Source organism: Cervus canadensis, chromosome 2 (assembly GCF_019320065.1).
Source record: "Cervus canadensis isolate Bull #8, Minnesota chromosome 2, ASM1932006v1, whole genome shotgun sequence".
In the NCBI taxonomy this organism is placed as follows: Eukaryota; Metazoa; Chordata; class Mammalia; order Artiodactyla; family Cervidae; genus Cervus; species Cervus canadensis.
In genome coordinates this window covers 104,450,902-104,466,028 of record NC_057387.1, presented here as the reverse complement: position 1 = coordinate 104,466,028, position 15,127 = coordinate 104,450,902, and the positions used below count along the sequence as shown (strand labels likewise).

The following is a 15,127-nucleotide window of genomic DNA, read 5'->3' as shown; positions in this document are numbered from 1 at the left end:
TTTGAGTGAGTGGTGGCAGGCAGCATGGTGGAACAGAGGAAGTGGGCCGGCTTCCAGGCCTGCAGGAGAGAAGGGAAAGGAGAGGACCTATCCAAAAAAAATTGCCCTCGGGGTTTAGCGGATGAAAGGACCACATATGAAAAGCAGGTAGCACAATGTACAATTTATGGTAGGCACTCTGTGAAAGTTAACGTGTAGGAGTTTTCCCCTTTACTTCTAGGATTTTGGAGAATATATCAACATTTACAATGAATTAATAAACTTATTTTTGTAGCGGAGGTGAAGCGTGTTGGAGATACCCTCCTAGGAATGGCTACACAATGTGTCCAGGTAAAAAATGTAGTGAAGACCTCACCTCAAACCCTTTCTAACCTTTGCCTGAAGATAAACGCAAAGCTTGGAGGAATTAACAATGTGCTTGTACCTCATCAAAGGTAAGATCCTGAACTCTATGTTTTCCATTTGTTTCTTAAGACCTAACTTACATAATCTGCAATAAAACAGATCTCAAATATACCCCTTGGTTACTTTTTCTGATACACATATGCACTCATGTAACCACCACCCAGGTTAAATATAGAACATGTCCAGCTCTTCATCAGGCTTCCTTGTGGCCCCTCTCAGTAGATAACCCCTTGAAGTTACCACTAGACTCCCCTGATGGCTTAGAGGAGCCTGGCGGTCCTGGCCCACCATGTGTGTGTATACACAATAAGTAAAATAAATGTAAATTATGTGGTCAAAGTGATAAATACTATGGAGAAAAACAGAATAGGGAAAGAGACGAACTTTATTCTCTTCTTTGTGTCTCATGTCTTGGGCATTTGGTCCTAGTTTCATGTGCCTTCTGCAATTCAGTATCCATTGTAGAAACCCCAGGATCCTAGGAGAGACTGTTCTGGGAAAGTTCTTCCTTTGGTGGTGGTTTAGTTGCTAAGTTGTGTCTAACTCTTGCAACCCCAGGGACTGTAGCCTGCCAGGCTCCTCTGCCCAGAGGATTCTCCAGGCAAGAATACTGGAGTGGGTTGCCATTTCCTTCTCTAGGGGATATGCCCAACCAGGAATCGAACCCGGATGTCTTGCATTGCAGGCAAATTCTTTACTGACTGAGCTATGAGGGAAGCCCAAGTTTCCCCTTTACACATAGAAATTTTGTTAAATTTGGGTTAGGTTCTTTTCTTGACTCTTTCCTTCCTGCTATTGCAGAAGAACCACGTTGGGCTTCCCTGGTGGCTCAGCTGGTAAAGAATCCACCTGCAATGCGGGAGACCTGAGTTCTACCCCTGGGTTGGGAAGATACCCTGGAGAAGGGAATGGCTACCCACTCCAGTTTTCTGACCTGGAGAATTCCATGGACTATCCATGGGGTCGCAAGGAGTTGGACACGACTGAGCAACTTTCACTTTCACTTGACTCTTTCCTTCCTGCTATTGCAGGAGAACCCCGTTGGCTTCTTTAGTCAATTCAGATTCGTGATCCTGGGTGGCAGGCACTCAGTGGGCCTTAGAAGTCTCTCCCAGTGGGCACACCTTTATTCTCTCTGATAAGATTATGTCTGTGATTGTATCTAGTGAGCTTGCTAAATGAAAGCATTTTCATCCCTATGTCTGAGTGGCAATGTCTCCTTAAATTTGAGCAGGCCCTCAGTGTTCCAGCAGCCTGTCATCTTCCTGGGAGCAGATGTCACACACCCCCCAGCAGGCGATGGGAAGAAGCCATCCATCGCGGCTGTGGTTGGCAGTATGGATGGCCACCCCAGCCGGTACTGTGCCACGGTTCGCGTGCAGACCTCCCGCCAGGAGATCTCCCAAGAGCTCCTCTATAGTCAGGAGGTAATCCAGGATCTTACCAACATGGTTCGAGAGCTGCTGATCCAGTTCTACAAATCCACACGCTTCAAACCCACCCGGATCATCTATTACCGTGGAGGGGTATCCGAGGGACAGATGAAACAGGTAATCTCATTATCCTGTAGCTTCCCTCTGGGGCATCTATATATTTTTTTCTTTTTTGGTCATACCATGTGGCATCTGGGATCTTAGTTCCCTGACCAGGGATGAAACTCATGCCCCCTGCATTGGAAGCGTGGAGTCTGAACCACTGGGCCACCAGGGAAGTTCCCTCTGGGGCTTCTCAGCGTCTGATGGAACTTCCTCCAATCTCCCACTCTGGGTAAATCAGATCTGAGAGATACCTAAGAGATAGGCAAGTTCTCAATTAAACGTCATTCCATTTCTAACTCCTAGGTAGCTTGGCCAGAACTAATAGCAATTCGAAAGGCATGTATTAGCTTGGAAGAAGATTACCGGCCAGGAATAACCTATATTGTGGTGCAGAAAAGACATCACACACGACTCTTCTGTGCAGATAAAACAGAAAGGGTAAGAACACATAGGATAAGCTTTATTATCTGATGCAAGTGAATGTGTTTTTGAGTAGGCATACATACAATTTTTTTCTAAAAGCAGAAGTGCCTAGTAATAATTTAAGAAGCATACTAACTCCAATTGAACTTAGATGAGCAATTCTGAATGATACAGGTGTCAAGACTGAATATTTCTCTTATGTGACAGCAATACTGGTTTCTAGAGTTTTTAGAGGGGGAAATAAAAAGCATGGCAGGTACACTATGGTGATATAGGTAAGCTCCAAAGAGAGGGGTTATTTATTTGGACTTTATTGCCATTTGCTACTTTTTGTTATCAATGCCTAAGGCATGGGTCTAGGGTATAAAGAAGCATTTCTTTTCCAAATAATTTTACATCAGTGCAGAGGATTTTTAGGGTATGCACTTTGAATACTTATGATGTTACACTTAATAATCATGGGTAAGTTAAGTTCTCTAAGCTACAATGTTCTAACTGTAAAGTGTGATAAATATAATACTTAGCTTCCATGGTTGTTAAGGATTAAATTAGTAAATGAATGTTAATTTTGGGTATAATTTCCAGCATTTGATTAAAAAAACATTTTGTGTAACCTATTTATAATCTTATATTAATGTACAAACTAGGTAAATTACAGGCAAATAGTGTTGAATGACTTTACTTCTATGGTTTTTTCTGTGATATTACTTTATCTTTTTCAGGTCCCCTCTGACTGACTCCCAGAGAGACTGGTTCTTTCCATTGCCTAATCTTGTGGTCTTGTGGGTGACTCTCATTGTTTTCTAGTGCTTGCTTAGTTTTTGCCTCTAACCCAAAACTGAGCTGTTTCTTCTCATTTTCTGAAATCATTAGAGAACTAAGGTTTTATCCTTGGGACCCAGGTTCATCAATCAGCACAGATTCAAAATACTGTCTTCCAAACTGCCCAGACTCTGACTTAGTACTTCCTAGATTCTGCTAATTCACCTTCTCTGAACTCTTGCCTGAGCCCTGGGCAACAAAGTATCCTGCCCTCCCCTCCTTAACTGCATAGTCACTCTCCATCCCTCTGTCAACTTGCTATTCCTGTAACTTTAGGACCTGGATTATTTTTCTAAAATCCCAGTCTATCTCATAACTATTTTTGACCATCTGGTGTTACTCTTGACCTTTGAAGATTGACTGTCCCAATCCTTGGTCTACTTTGCACCCCTAACACTTACCAACATCTTCAGTTCTCTAAATATGCCTCTTGCCAGTCTCCAACTCTGAATTAATGCACTTGCCTATTTCCTTTGCTGCTATTCTTAGGCTGGTTGAAGTTGCTGAGGAAAAAAGTCATTTATTCAATAATGAACCATATTACAAGTTCTTGATAGCAAATCTCAGCCAGGCCTTTGATGCTGCAATTTGTTTTTTCATTTTTCCTATTCTCCGTAGCATCTGTTCCCATCCTTTATACTCTTCTCAAGTCCCCAACCCTAACCATGAAACCTTCATTGCCAACAACTTACATTGCCAGCAATAGAGCAACCTTCTATTTTCTCCAGAAAACAAAATTGTGAAGGCATGAATTTTCTCAGCTTCCTCTCTTCTGCTTTCAAATTTAGCTAAATCTTGTGTTTTCTTACCCTGTTCCTTGAATCTTGGATGCTAACCTCTCCTTATGCTTCCCCACTCCAACCTGTGCTTTTGGTTTTAATCCTTTCTGCCTTCTCCAGAGCCTCACTTCATTAATTATCCATTATTTTTCAAAATTTCAATTTTCCCCATTCCATTGCCTCCTCCTCATCCTCTAAAGTTTCTTAACTTTTCCTCAGGCTTCTCTAAAACTTCCCTTCTCTCTCAGTCTACCTGCCATTTTTTTTTCTTTCCTCCCTTTAATGACCAAACTTACAGGAAAAAAAGACTTGACTTTCTTTCTGTATCTTCTCACATAATGTTTCAGTTCTCTGTTGCCTGACTTTGACTTCATTGATTCCACCGAGGCTGTTCTCTTAACGACTTGCTCATTTTGAATCCAATGACAGCTTGTCAAATTCCCACACTGACCTCTTTGCAGCACTTATGGATGGTTGTCTTCTTTGGACTTAGCAATATGACTTTTCAGGTTCACTACCCACCTCTATAAATAGGCTTTCTTTGACTCTTCTTCTTCCTTTATTCGTTAAACACTAATGCTTCCTGGTATTTCATATTTCTCTCTTCTGAATTTCAACTCTCTTTAGTCTCACCTACTTTTCTGGCTTCACTGATTTGCTTATTGATTACCAAATCTGTATTACCAGCCCCAGATTTTCTGCGCAGCTCCTGATCTGTACTTCTGATTGTCTATCAGTTTACTTAGATGCTCTGTAGGCATTGTCAGTCAAGATAGGCTAGGCTGCGCTGTGGTGACAAAAGATTCCAAAGTCTCAGTGGCTTACAGAGATTTATTTCTTGCTCACATTACACATTCACTGGGGCCCTTCTGCAGCTGTGACCTCACTGTGCTCCCTTTGGAACCTAGGATGATGGAGAAGCATCTGTCTGGAACCTGGCCAGTCATTGTAGCAGAGGAGAAAAAAGATACACGACAAGCCATATGCTGGCTCTTAAAGCTTCTGCCTAGAAGTGACGCATTTCAGGCCACATTTTATCAGTCAGAGGAAGTTACATGGCCACTTCTAAGTTAATTGGGTAGGGATGTATAATGTACCCCCACCCCCCGCCCCGCCAGAGGGTCTCTGGAATATTTGACCCCAGTGATCCAATCTACCACAGACATTTCAAGCAAAACACATGTAAACCTTTTCCTGATTGTTTTGGGATAATCCGAAACAATAGGATTCTCCTCATCCAAAAGCTATTCCTCCCCTGATTCTCTATTCTTCTCTTGCTTGGTATCACTGTGTTAGTTAGCCAGGCTAGACAATTCTTAATAGTTGTCTTTAAATCCTTTTCCTCTATTCTCCTCCTCCCTTCCTGTGTTCAGTTGGTCAACCAGTCTTCTGTGTTCTGTCCTGAAATCTCTTGTCTCAACTCTTCCTCTTGTGAGTTCCATCTGCCCTAGGCAGAACTCTTTAGTATTGCAGAAGACTCCTAGAGGTCTCCCGGTCTCCATTCCTCCTTCACAGATGCATCCTCCACCTGCTGTCAAGGCTAAGTCTTTAAAATACAGATCTTATCCTGCTACGCCACTGCTCAAAAATCTTCATGTTTCCCCCATGGCCTATGCTTGAGGGTACGAAATGCTTTCTTATGGTGTTCAGTGTTTTCCCAAGGTAGCCAAAGCATAATATTTCAGTTTGCTTTTTCACCATGTACTCATACACCTTCTATTACCCATGTGACTATTTCCATTTCCTGTGTACATTGTGTATTTTTATCCCTGGAATGACCACATCCATCCCACTTTTCTTCCCCCCTCATTTTTATAGTAAGATACAATGTAGACACAGTAAAATTCACCATTTTTATTGTACTGTTGTACAAGTTTTGACAAATGCATATAGTTGTGTAACTACACCTTATTATGTAAAATGATTTCATCACACACACTTGTCTTGTGCCCACTTGTAGTTAACCTTTTCCCTCACCTATAGCTGCTGACAACCACTGATATATATTCTTCCCCTAGGGTTTTGTCTTTCTCAGGATGTCATATGAAAAGAACTCATAGCCTTTGGTCTGGCTTCCTTTACTTAGCATAGTGCATTTGAGATTCAACCAAGTTTTTATGTATATCAATAGCTTGTTCCTTTTTTATTGGTAGGTAGTATTTTGTGATACAGATGAACCACAGTTTGTTTATCCATTCCTGACTTTAAAGGATATTGGAATGTCTTCATTTCCATTCCATCCCCCCTCCATTCAACCTCTATGTATCCTATAAGGCAGGGGTCCGCAACCCATGGACCATAGACCAGTACCAGTCCGAGGCCTGTTAGAAACTGGACTGTATAGCAGATGAGCGGTGGGCAAGCAAGTGAAGCTCCATCAGCTACTCCCCATCACTCCCCATTGCTCACATCACTGCCTGAACCATCTTCCCCCTTCCCCCAGTCTATGGAAAAATTGTCTTCCACGAAACTACTCCCTAGGCGCCAAAAAGTTTGAGGACCACTGCTATAAAGCATGGCTCAACCATTTCCTCCTACCAGCTTTTCCCACTGCCTTCCATAAGGCCCTTATTACATTGCGTTGCTGCCCATTGCATATGACTTTCATGAAGAGTAGGAGGGCAGGGTTATTTGTTCACTCTGCCTCTGTCTTCATCCCCAGCATCTGCTGCAGAGCCTTGCACATGGTGCTCAAGCAATAATTATTAAAATGAACATGACTGGACCCTTTTTCCCCAGAGCAGCACCTCTTTAGGTTCTCATCTGTAGATTCCAAGAGATTTTTAAAAAGGGGATTCTGTGGTCAAATAAGCTGTATACTCCTTTTCCCTCTTAAAGGTTATACATTACTAGATACAGATTCTGAGAAGTCATGCAATAGAAAGGCCTTTTAACTTTGGTTTAAACCAGTGTCACTCAAGTTTATTTGACCATAAAACACCTAAACACATCCTGCAGAACTAACATTTGTAAAGCATACAGTTTGGGGAAGGATACTAGAATGATTACAACTCAGTTACATTTCCTCTTGTCTAGATAGGTACTCAAGGTCACATATGAATTTGATGGAATGAGACTTTTCTATACTCGTGAATGTTATTATATGAATAGTATATGATATTCAGCTGAAGTTAACAATAGTTAAAATGGAGTCAAATAAATTTCCATCAAATTTGTGCCAATATGCTAAATATACTTCCTTTATGGAATCCTTTATGGAATCCACTTACAGCAGAAGTGGATGAAAATTGACCAAATAACAAGATTTTTCTATATTTCTGCTTTTCTGGAAGTCTGATTTTAGAGTTTGGTTGTAGAAGAACTTGAGAATTTTTAAAATTTTTAAAATTTAAGCAGTCATCACCTAATTTTGTGGATGGTTAGATTGAGACCCAAAGACACTATGCTTTGTTCAAGGTATGTAGTTGCAAGGAAGGGCTTAGAACTGAAACTCTGGCTTTCCTAATTCTCATTTCAGTACACTCCTCCTGATAATGCATGTGCCAGTGAATTCTTTTATTGATCCTGTACAAGTATTAGTTTTGTTGAATCTGGTGAACCAGTTCGAAGATTCCTTCATCTTAACTTTTACTGAAAGTTGACTTTTTTTCCTTAACTCCAAATAAAAAATAAAACTGATTTTTTTCCCTCAGGAAACTTATCCATCTTAAATGTCTTTTTTTCCCCTCTGTGAACATACCAGCGTGTCATCTATGAAATTGATGACAATAATGCAGCCCAAAGCCACAGGTAGAGTAATTCTTTGTCTGGATTCCCTTAGCAAAACCATGGAGTATATTTGTTTGTGAAAATATTTAAGGATGAAATAGTTGGGCCAAGGGAAATTTACAGAAAATTCAACATCTTGAATTAAACTGATTTTCAAGAGTTCACTTAAGAGCAGTTTACTTGTTACTAATGGCCTGAACCCAATTTAGCTCTTTGATGACTAACTATACCCCTCTTTTTTTTTTTTTTGGTAGGTAGGGAAAAGTGGCAATGTACCAGCAGGCACTACTGTGGATAGCACCATCACACATCCATCTGAGTTTGACTTTTACCTCTGTAGTCACGCGGGGATTCAGGTAATTTGGAAGCTGGTCCAGATGTTTGACTTGATAGGGAGGTGTTTGAAAATTCAGGAACTAGCTTAAGTAGACTTGTTATTAAACACTGTACATAACTTTGTTAATACTTGTATCCTGAAACTGTTATCTTTTGGTCTAAGTATCTCCTTGTAGGTGTGCTAGGCAGGACTATTTCTGAATTTAGGTAGGTTTCCATTCTTCTCTCAGGTAGTAGACCCATGTCAGGGACAGTAATCATACAATTCTTTCTCCAGGGAACCAGCCGTCCTTCACATTACCAGGTCTTGTGGGATGACAACTGCTTCACCGCAGACGAGCTCCAGTTATTAACTTACCAGCTATGCCACACCTATGTACGGTGCACACGCTCCGTCTCGATTCCAGCCCCTGCCTATTACGCCCGGCTTGTAGCCTTCAGGGCAAGGTATCATCTGGTGGATAAGGATCATGACAGGCAAGTTTCTCAGGCAAATAAAATCTTTCTATTTGTGTTGGCGGCATGTTTCTTTTTAAAAATGAGCTACCGTTGAAAACTTTTAGGAAGAGCTAAACTTCCTTTTAGGGTTTACATTTCATGGAGCAAATAAAATTGCATGTTACAACTTTTGGTCCAAAAAGCTGATATTGTGACTTTTGGTCCAAAAAGTGCCCAGGCTTGTTCACACTTGTGTGGTATGTCTGTCCACCTTAAAAAGGAATCTCGTTTGGAACCGCCTGTGGTTTTCCCTCAGAGCCAAATGCATTTCAGTCCTGCTCAGGTACTAAGCAGCTTCGCAAGATGTCCAGCCCAGTGCCCTGGCTCCAGTCAGAGCAATTACAGACCTGCGGATTCCAGTTCATGCAAGGGGGAGGTCCTGACCAGGTCACTTTCAGTACAGTCTTGGAGAATGCATCAGAAGGACCCTGGGTGTGTGTTGGGAAGAGGTGGGGTACCAGACCATTCTCACCCCTAAGTAAAGATCTCAAAAGAATCAGACATATTGACCTGTTACTGAGCTACTATTGAGTAGCTAAACAAGTTCTCTCCATTAATTTTTCTTTTCAAATGACCATCTGTGAAGTGTAGCAGTTTCTGGGCTCTTCCCCAAGTCTGAATTCAGCTGCTAAATAGTAGACATTCCACTGCAAGTCTATTTCTATACGGGTTGAAAGTACACTATTATGGAAAATGCCCAGCTGTGGCTTTGTACCTTTCATTCTGTAATATACATATTCATTCAGCAGATTTATTAGGTATTCATTGTGTACCCAGCACTGTGCTAGGTACTAAAAACAGTAAGTTGAGGAAGACATGTCTCCTGGGATTTTATGTTTCAGTCTGGTAGACAGTACAGGCAAACATAAAACTGACAGTTAGCGCAAAGCAGTAGAGATGAAAGTGCAATTGAACATCAGAGGAAAGTCTGTTAGAGGTTTCATAGCTGGATGGGTAAGATTTGGATCTATAAAGAGAGAAAAGAATTTTCCAGGCAGAGGGAATAACGGAAACAAAGAAGACAAGACAAGTGACATGTTTGGACAGTAGCAAGTTTTCTTTGACTGGAGCATTTGAAGAGAGAATAGCAGGCATGAAGCTGGAAAAGTATATTAGGGCAAGATTATCTTTGTTAAAAGTAAAAGGCTACTCATGGGATAAAATAGATATTATTCAACTGTCAGTTGGATGTGAGTGACAGAGAAGATGATGAAGTAAAAGATGGCCAAGATTTTGAGCCTAGATGATAGGGGGTAATAATAATTTAAGTAGAGAACTCAGGAGGGATGATAATTTCCCATTTGCTAAGCCCTTTGTATCACATGGTGCCCTTAGAGGTATGTTCAGAAGTTATTGTTATCCTAAAAGATCAAGTTCAGAGGGGTTGTTACTTGTCCAGGGTCCTATAGCTAGTATGAGGAAGACCAAAAAGGCTGGTGGCATAGTAACATTTGCTGAGTATCTATTATGTTCCAGCACTGTGCTCAGCACATTCATTGATTCATCAAATGGTTATTGAGACACTGTTATGTGCCGGGCACTAGGGATTTAGTGGTAAGATAGACAAATTTACTAGTTTCTTAGAGATTCCATCCTGGTGGAAGAATTATCCAAATAATGATCTTTCAAGTGAAATAAAAGTAGAGGATTTCATGAAAGCATATTTCATGTGGCTCTGACCTGAACTTTAGAGTCAGGGAAGATTTCTTTGGGAGAAACGACATTTAACTGAAAACTAAAGAACAAGTGGGTAATAACCAGACATAAAAGACAGAGAAGTCCTTGCTTAGGCACTGATAAAGATCTGGGTCTTTGCAGACACTATTCTATTTAATTATTGCAACAGTCTATTAAATAAGTTGTATTTTTCAATTGAGCAAACTGATGTTTAGAGAGACATTACAGATTATTTAAGGAGTCACAATTTGAGCTCAAGATCTCAAATTCAGTACTATTCATGCTATTTGAAACCTGAAGTTAGGAGTGGTCTTTTGTTACACTGTTGTTTTGTTTGTTTTTTTTTTTGCTTTCTTTTCTTTACAGTGCGGAAGGCAGTCATGTGTCAGGACAGAGCAATGGCCGAGATCCTCAGGCCTTGGCTAAAGCTGTGCAAATCCACCATGATACCCAGCACACCATGTATTTTGCCTGAGAGTCTCAGAAAAAGAACTCAACCAGTTTGTTGTCCCACGCAGCCTCAAAATGTTTCAAATGCCTACTGCCTCTAGAGAGAGCCAAGTTGACTTCAGGTGGTCTTCTACCAGCAACTCGGAATAGTTGCACTGAATCTATACTTCACAGCACTGTCTGATGCATCAACAAAATTGAGCCATTTTTTAAAAGTAATAGATACTCATAGATTATCTTTTCTGATGCACTGGACTGAATTTTTACCTCATCATGCAAAGGCTGATCAGCCTGAACTTTCTAATGGACTTTATGAGAAAGGTTTCTATGGACTATTTTGCTAGCTGTGGTGTTCACCGCATCCCTCTAGTCTTACCAGAGAAGATTTTTTTCCTTTTTTCTGTATTCATTGAGTGGGGTGTGTGCATAAATGGGAGAGAAAAACCAAACAATCTACTTTAGTTCAATGTAACTATTTAATTGTGTGGGTCCATAGGCTTTTTAATGGAAATTTCTGACTTCACCACTGTAAATGCCTTGAACGAGCATTGATTTTTTTGTAAGTTTTACAGAATTTTATGAGTTTTTACTACTTTTCTCTGTTGATCTCTACAGACTGGTGCTGGTGCAAGTACAGGCTGCCAGGCAATTGCACTATATTTGGCTGCAGATTCAGACAGGCCGTTCTCTTATTTGGTTGACTTTTGTGAATGTGTAACACAGACAGATGTGATGCATGCCGTGATGACAGATAACACTGCCATGGCAAAAGTACTCATGTTTCCCCCTCTTTGAAAAAAAAAAAAATTAGCTTTTAGTATTTTTCAGAGTTCTCAAAAGTGCCCATTTTATGCTGCTGTGTGGTTTGTTAGATCTAAATGATTTTTAAACTTTTCTCATAGAAAGTTATCTTTGGCAATAAACATTTTTTTAAGGTCCCTCCTCTTCCTCCCCCTGACAATGTACTTTTTTAGATGAGATTTCAGTATGATTTTTATCAGCTGTTTCTTATAGATCATAATCTGGCAATTTCTGAAGCTGGTCAGAAAAGACATATATTTCCATGCCTTTTTAAAGAATTATTTTTAATCTGTTTTATAGTCACAGTTGGTGTCCTATCATTTTGTTTTAAAATAAGCTAGAACCAGGATGCTTCCTTATTGGATAGGCTTTGCCAATCCTTAAGGTACCTTGAGTGATGCTGCAACTTGCAAAAATGTACCAGCATTTAAAACTTTTTTTCCCTGGGAATCAAGGTCACTCACAATTACTTGTAGCGCAAATGTTTTGCTTCTCTTTCAACCTGAAATATACTTGGTGGGGTTTCCTTCCTTTTATTAAACTAAAACTGCATAGAAAAGGTTGATTTTTCTTAATAGATTCTGAATTCTGTTCACAGGGAGACAGGATTCCTTTCTTATTCAAACAAAGGGAATTGATCTAAAGCAAGCATCAGTTACAATGTGGGGGGAAATGTATTTTGTATTTAGTGTAGATAATACTTTGTGAATGGACAACAGTTACATAGAGTCTTGATAGTTCCAGCCAGTGTTTCCCAGCCCACCTTTTACTGACTTCTAATTCTCTGTCCTGGAACCTTGGGAGAGCTGGAAGGAGTGATAAAAGGCCCAGAGCCCCTCCATATGGTTGAGGAAGGTGCCGGGGAAGGAGACAGATACAATGTGGTAAAACAATTGTGCCACCTCTGTCTGGAAACTGCTGGTGGGGGAAACACTGGATCTAACGGTGAAGGATGTTGCTTGAACTCATTAGCTGGTCCAAATCTCTTAAACTAGCCTTCTCAAAACCCCAGCAATATAAAGCACTGTTTTTCTTCAGTCTTTTAAACAAGCTTGTAAATACATTAAAGTTTACATTTCCATGTGCTGTTGATCAGCGATGCCACCAGTGTTTGCTGAGACTGGTCTCCGAGAGTTTTATAATGTATATCGAATCCTAAAAGCTCATTAAGATACGAGTGCAGACGTCCTTGTTCTCTGCATAGAGTGGGATGAAAGCAAGCTCTGTAATTGAGGCACAACATGGGCAGGAGTGAAGAAGATGGCAGATGTTAATTTCTTAAGATTTTCCTTTTTTGCAAATACCTCACTTGGACACTACAAATCAGGACACGTTGGTGAGGCGCTGGCTGCTGCTTTTTATTCACACTTGTTCAGGGAGAGCACAGAAATATCCTTCAGCTTGGCTACCCTTGACCCAAGAGGAGGAAAAACAAAAGTTTCTTAGGAGATGGAGGACTTGCTGGAGTCCAGGATGTGAAGAACTCTTGGTGGCTGGCTGGCTGATGGGCACCACATCTGCACTTGAGTGCCTCGGACTTGCTTGTTAATAATGCACAGAAGAAGCGTCCCTTCTCACCATCTCCTGGCATGTATGAAGCAGGGAGCCAGGCAGAGCGCCAAGAAGCCCTGACTCGCTTGCCTGTTGTTGGGCTATATGCTCGACCTTGAACTATAGTTTGTAAGATCTCAGTCAGTCCTAGTACACTGGGGCAAATCAGTATAGTGGTGGAGGAAAAGCCGGGAGGCCTATTTTTATAGGAAAACTGTATCTTGAAGGGTGCAATGCTATGGTTTTAGACAAAAGGAAGGACAGAGGAATTGAGATTGTTGGGGAAAAAACTTGCTGAGGGGTGAGTCTTTAAGGGGTAATCACTGCAGAATCAGAGTTGCGGCAATACTCTTGCATGCAGGTCTGAATGCATAGTTTTAATTTGGCTTGACAGTTTGAACACAGTAAACCCTTGAGACTGACTGAATCATTATGCATGTGTCAATCAATGGGAAGTGTGCATTTTCTAGAAGTAGGTTTAGACTGTTTGGTTGTTTTTTTTTTAATGCCGCCTATTTAGGCACTGTCGTGTGGTGTGAAAGACTTAAATGTCACAATGCTAAAGAGCAACAATTTGGGGAGAAGGCACAGGGACCTTCAAGGAGTGGTGAAGATCCAAATGTTGAACCCATGATGTTTTGTTGTGGTGGTTAGCTGCAAAGTGAACTCGCTGGCTTAACACAGCCAGCAGTCTGGGCAGGCAGAACATATTCACTCTTACTATAATTTCTATTTGCTGCTTCCAAAGGTGACAATTTATAAGCAGACATATTCTATACAGTCTGTGTTTTGGGATCTGGTGCCCAGTCTATATCAGAGCTTACCTAACTGGCTCAGCTACCTGTGTGAAAAGGTAATCCACGGTTTCATCGGGCCCACCCTCTCCACCCTGCCCCAGCGACCCTTTGTGGAAGTGCTGTAAGATTTTCTTGCTCAATAGCAAGGTGGTAGCTCTGCTTTCATTTTAAGAAAGTGGAGGCTGAGGGCATTGTATCAATACTGCTTCAACTCCAAGGACTTTTTCCTTGTAAAATTAAAGGGAAGATCTTGTTATTGATTAACCATTTTCTTATCCCTTGCTATTGACATATTCATGCTCTTTCTATGTCTAGTGACTGAAAAAAAATGTTTTCATTTGTTCATTTGACTAATGGTGTCATTTTTGTTTTGATATTGTTAGACTTGTAATGTTTTAAAATGTATTTTTATGAAATCTGGACTGGATGTATGTCTCTAGCAATACGAGGTACTTTTTAAACTGTTAAGGGAGGGGTGATATCCCCGTGTTGAGATAAGATGATGGTTGTTTAAATTTGCAAATTTTTTTTTTTTGGCCTGCAGGGATATTTTGTGTTCATGTGTCCAAAAATGAATAAATTGGCATTCTTTTGCCAAACATTGTTTTGTTTTGTTTTGTCAACTGCCTAATAAATATAGATTATGCTATCATAGCAATACACATGGTTACTTTTTAAAAAGAAGTTTGAGAAAGAAGAACAATGGGAAACTTCATTTTTAACTCCTGGGTCTCCCTATTTTTAGAAATTGTTATTTGGGAAATTTAGAAGAGCTTCTTGGGACATTTCACATGTGAAAACTTACAAGCTTCATCCAGGTTCTGGGTATAACTCTTAACACGAAGATCTATTTCAGTGGTATTCTGAGAAAAATCTGCAGGCTCCAGAGGGCAGTATGGCCACATACTTTATAAGGCTGACTTCTTGAGAGGAGGAGCTGCCTGAATTCACCCATCCTGGGGCTATCCAATCTCCTGTCTTTTAATTTTTAACAGCAAAGCTCTTTTGTTAAGTTATGACAAGGATAATGCAGAGATTTACACAATGCGGCACTTATACTCAGGTAATTTATAGTTTACCAGGGGACCAAGTCCTGCTAACAGCCAACTTTACTACAGGTAGTTATTTTTTTCCATCAGTACAATATCCTTTTCTCCATATTTGTTATCAATCATTTATCATGAACCCAGAATATGCCAAGCTCTGCCTAGGTTGGAACACAGAAAAGTAAAAACTTAATTCTTCATTTTAATATAGCATAAGGTGGGTAGAAGGAGGCAGCAAGATTCACATTATCTGAGTGCCCAGTGCATGCAGTCAC

General features: G+C 40.5%; 1 protein-coding gene across 1 annotated transcript in view; it reads left to right on the top strand.

The window, feature by feature from the left end:
• The window catches only part of AGO4 (argonaute RISC component 4), a 36,849-nt gene extending 22,385 nt beyond the window's left edge, over positions 1-14,464 (top strand). The window contains exons 13-18 of the mRNA XM_043461929.1: positions 275-434; positions 1,640-1,955; positions 2,247-2,381; positions 7,951-8,052; positions 8,310-8,509; positions 10,574-14,464. Of these exons, the coding sequence (XP_043317864.1) occupies positions 275-434; positions 1,640-1,955; positions 2,247-2,381; positions 7,951-8,052; positions 8,310-8,509; positions 10,574-10,682 (1,022 nt within the window). The 3' untranslated portion in view covers positions 10,683-14,464. The remainder of the gene's footprint in view (positions 1-274; positions 435-1,639; positions 1,956-2,246; positions 2,382-7,950; positions 8,053-8,309; positions 8,510-10,573) is intronic.
• The last annotated feature ends 663 nt before the right edge of the window (positions 14,465-15,127 follow it).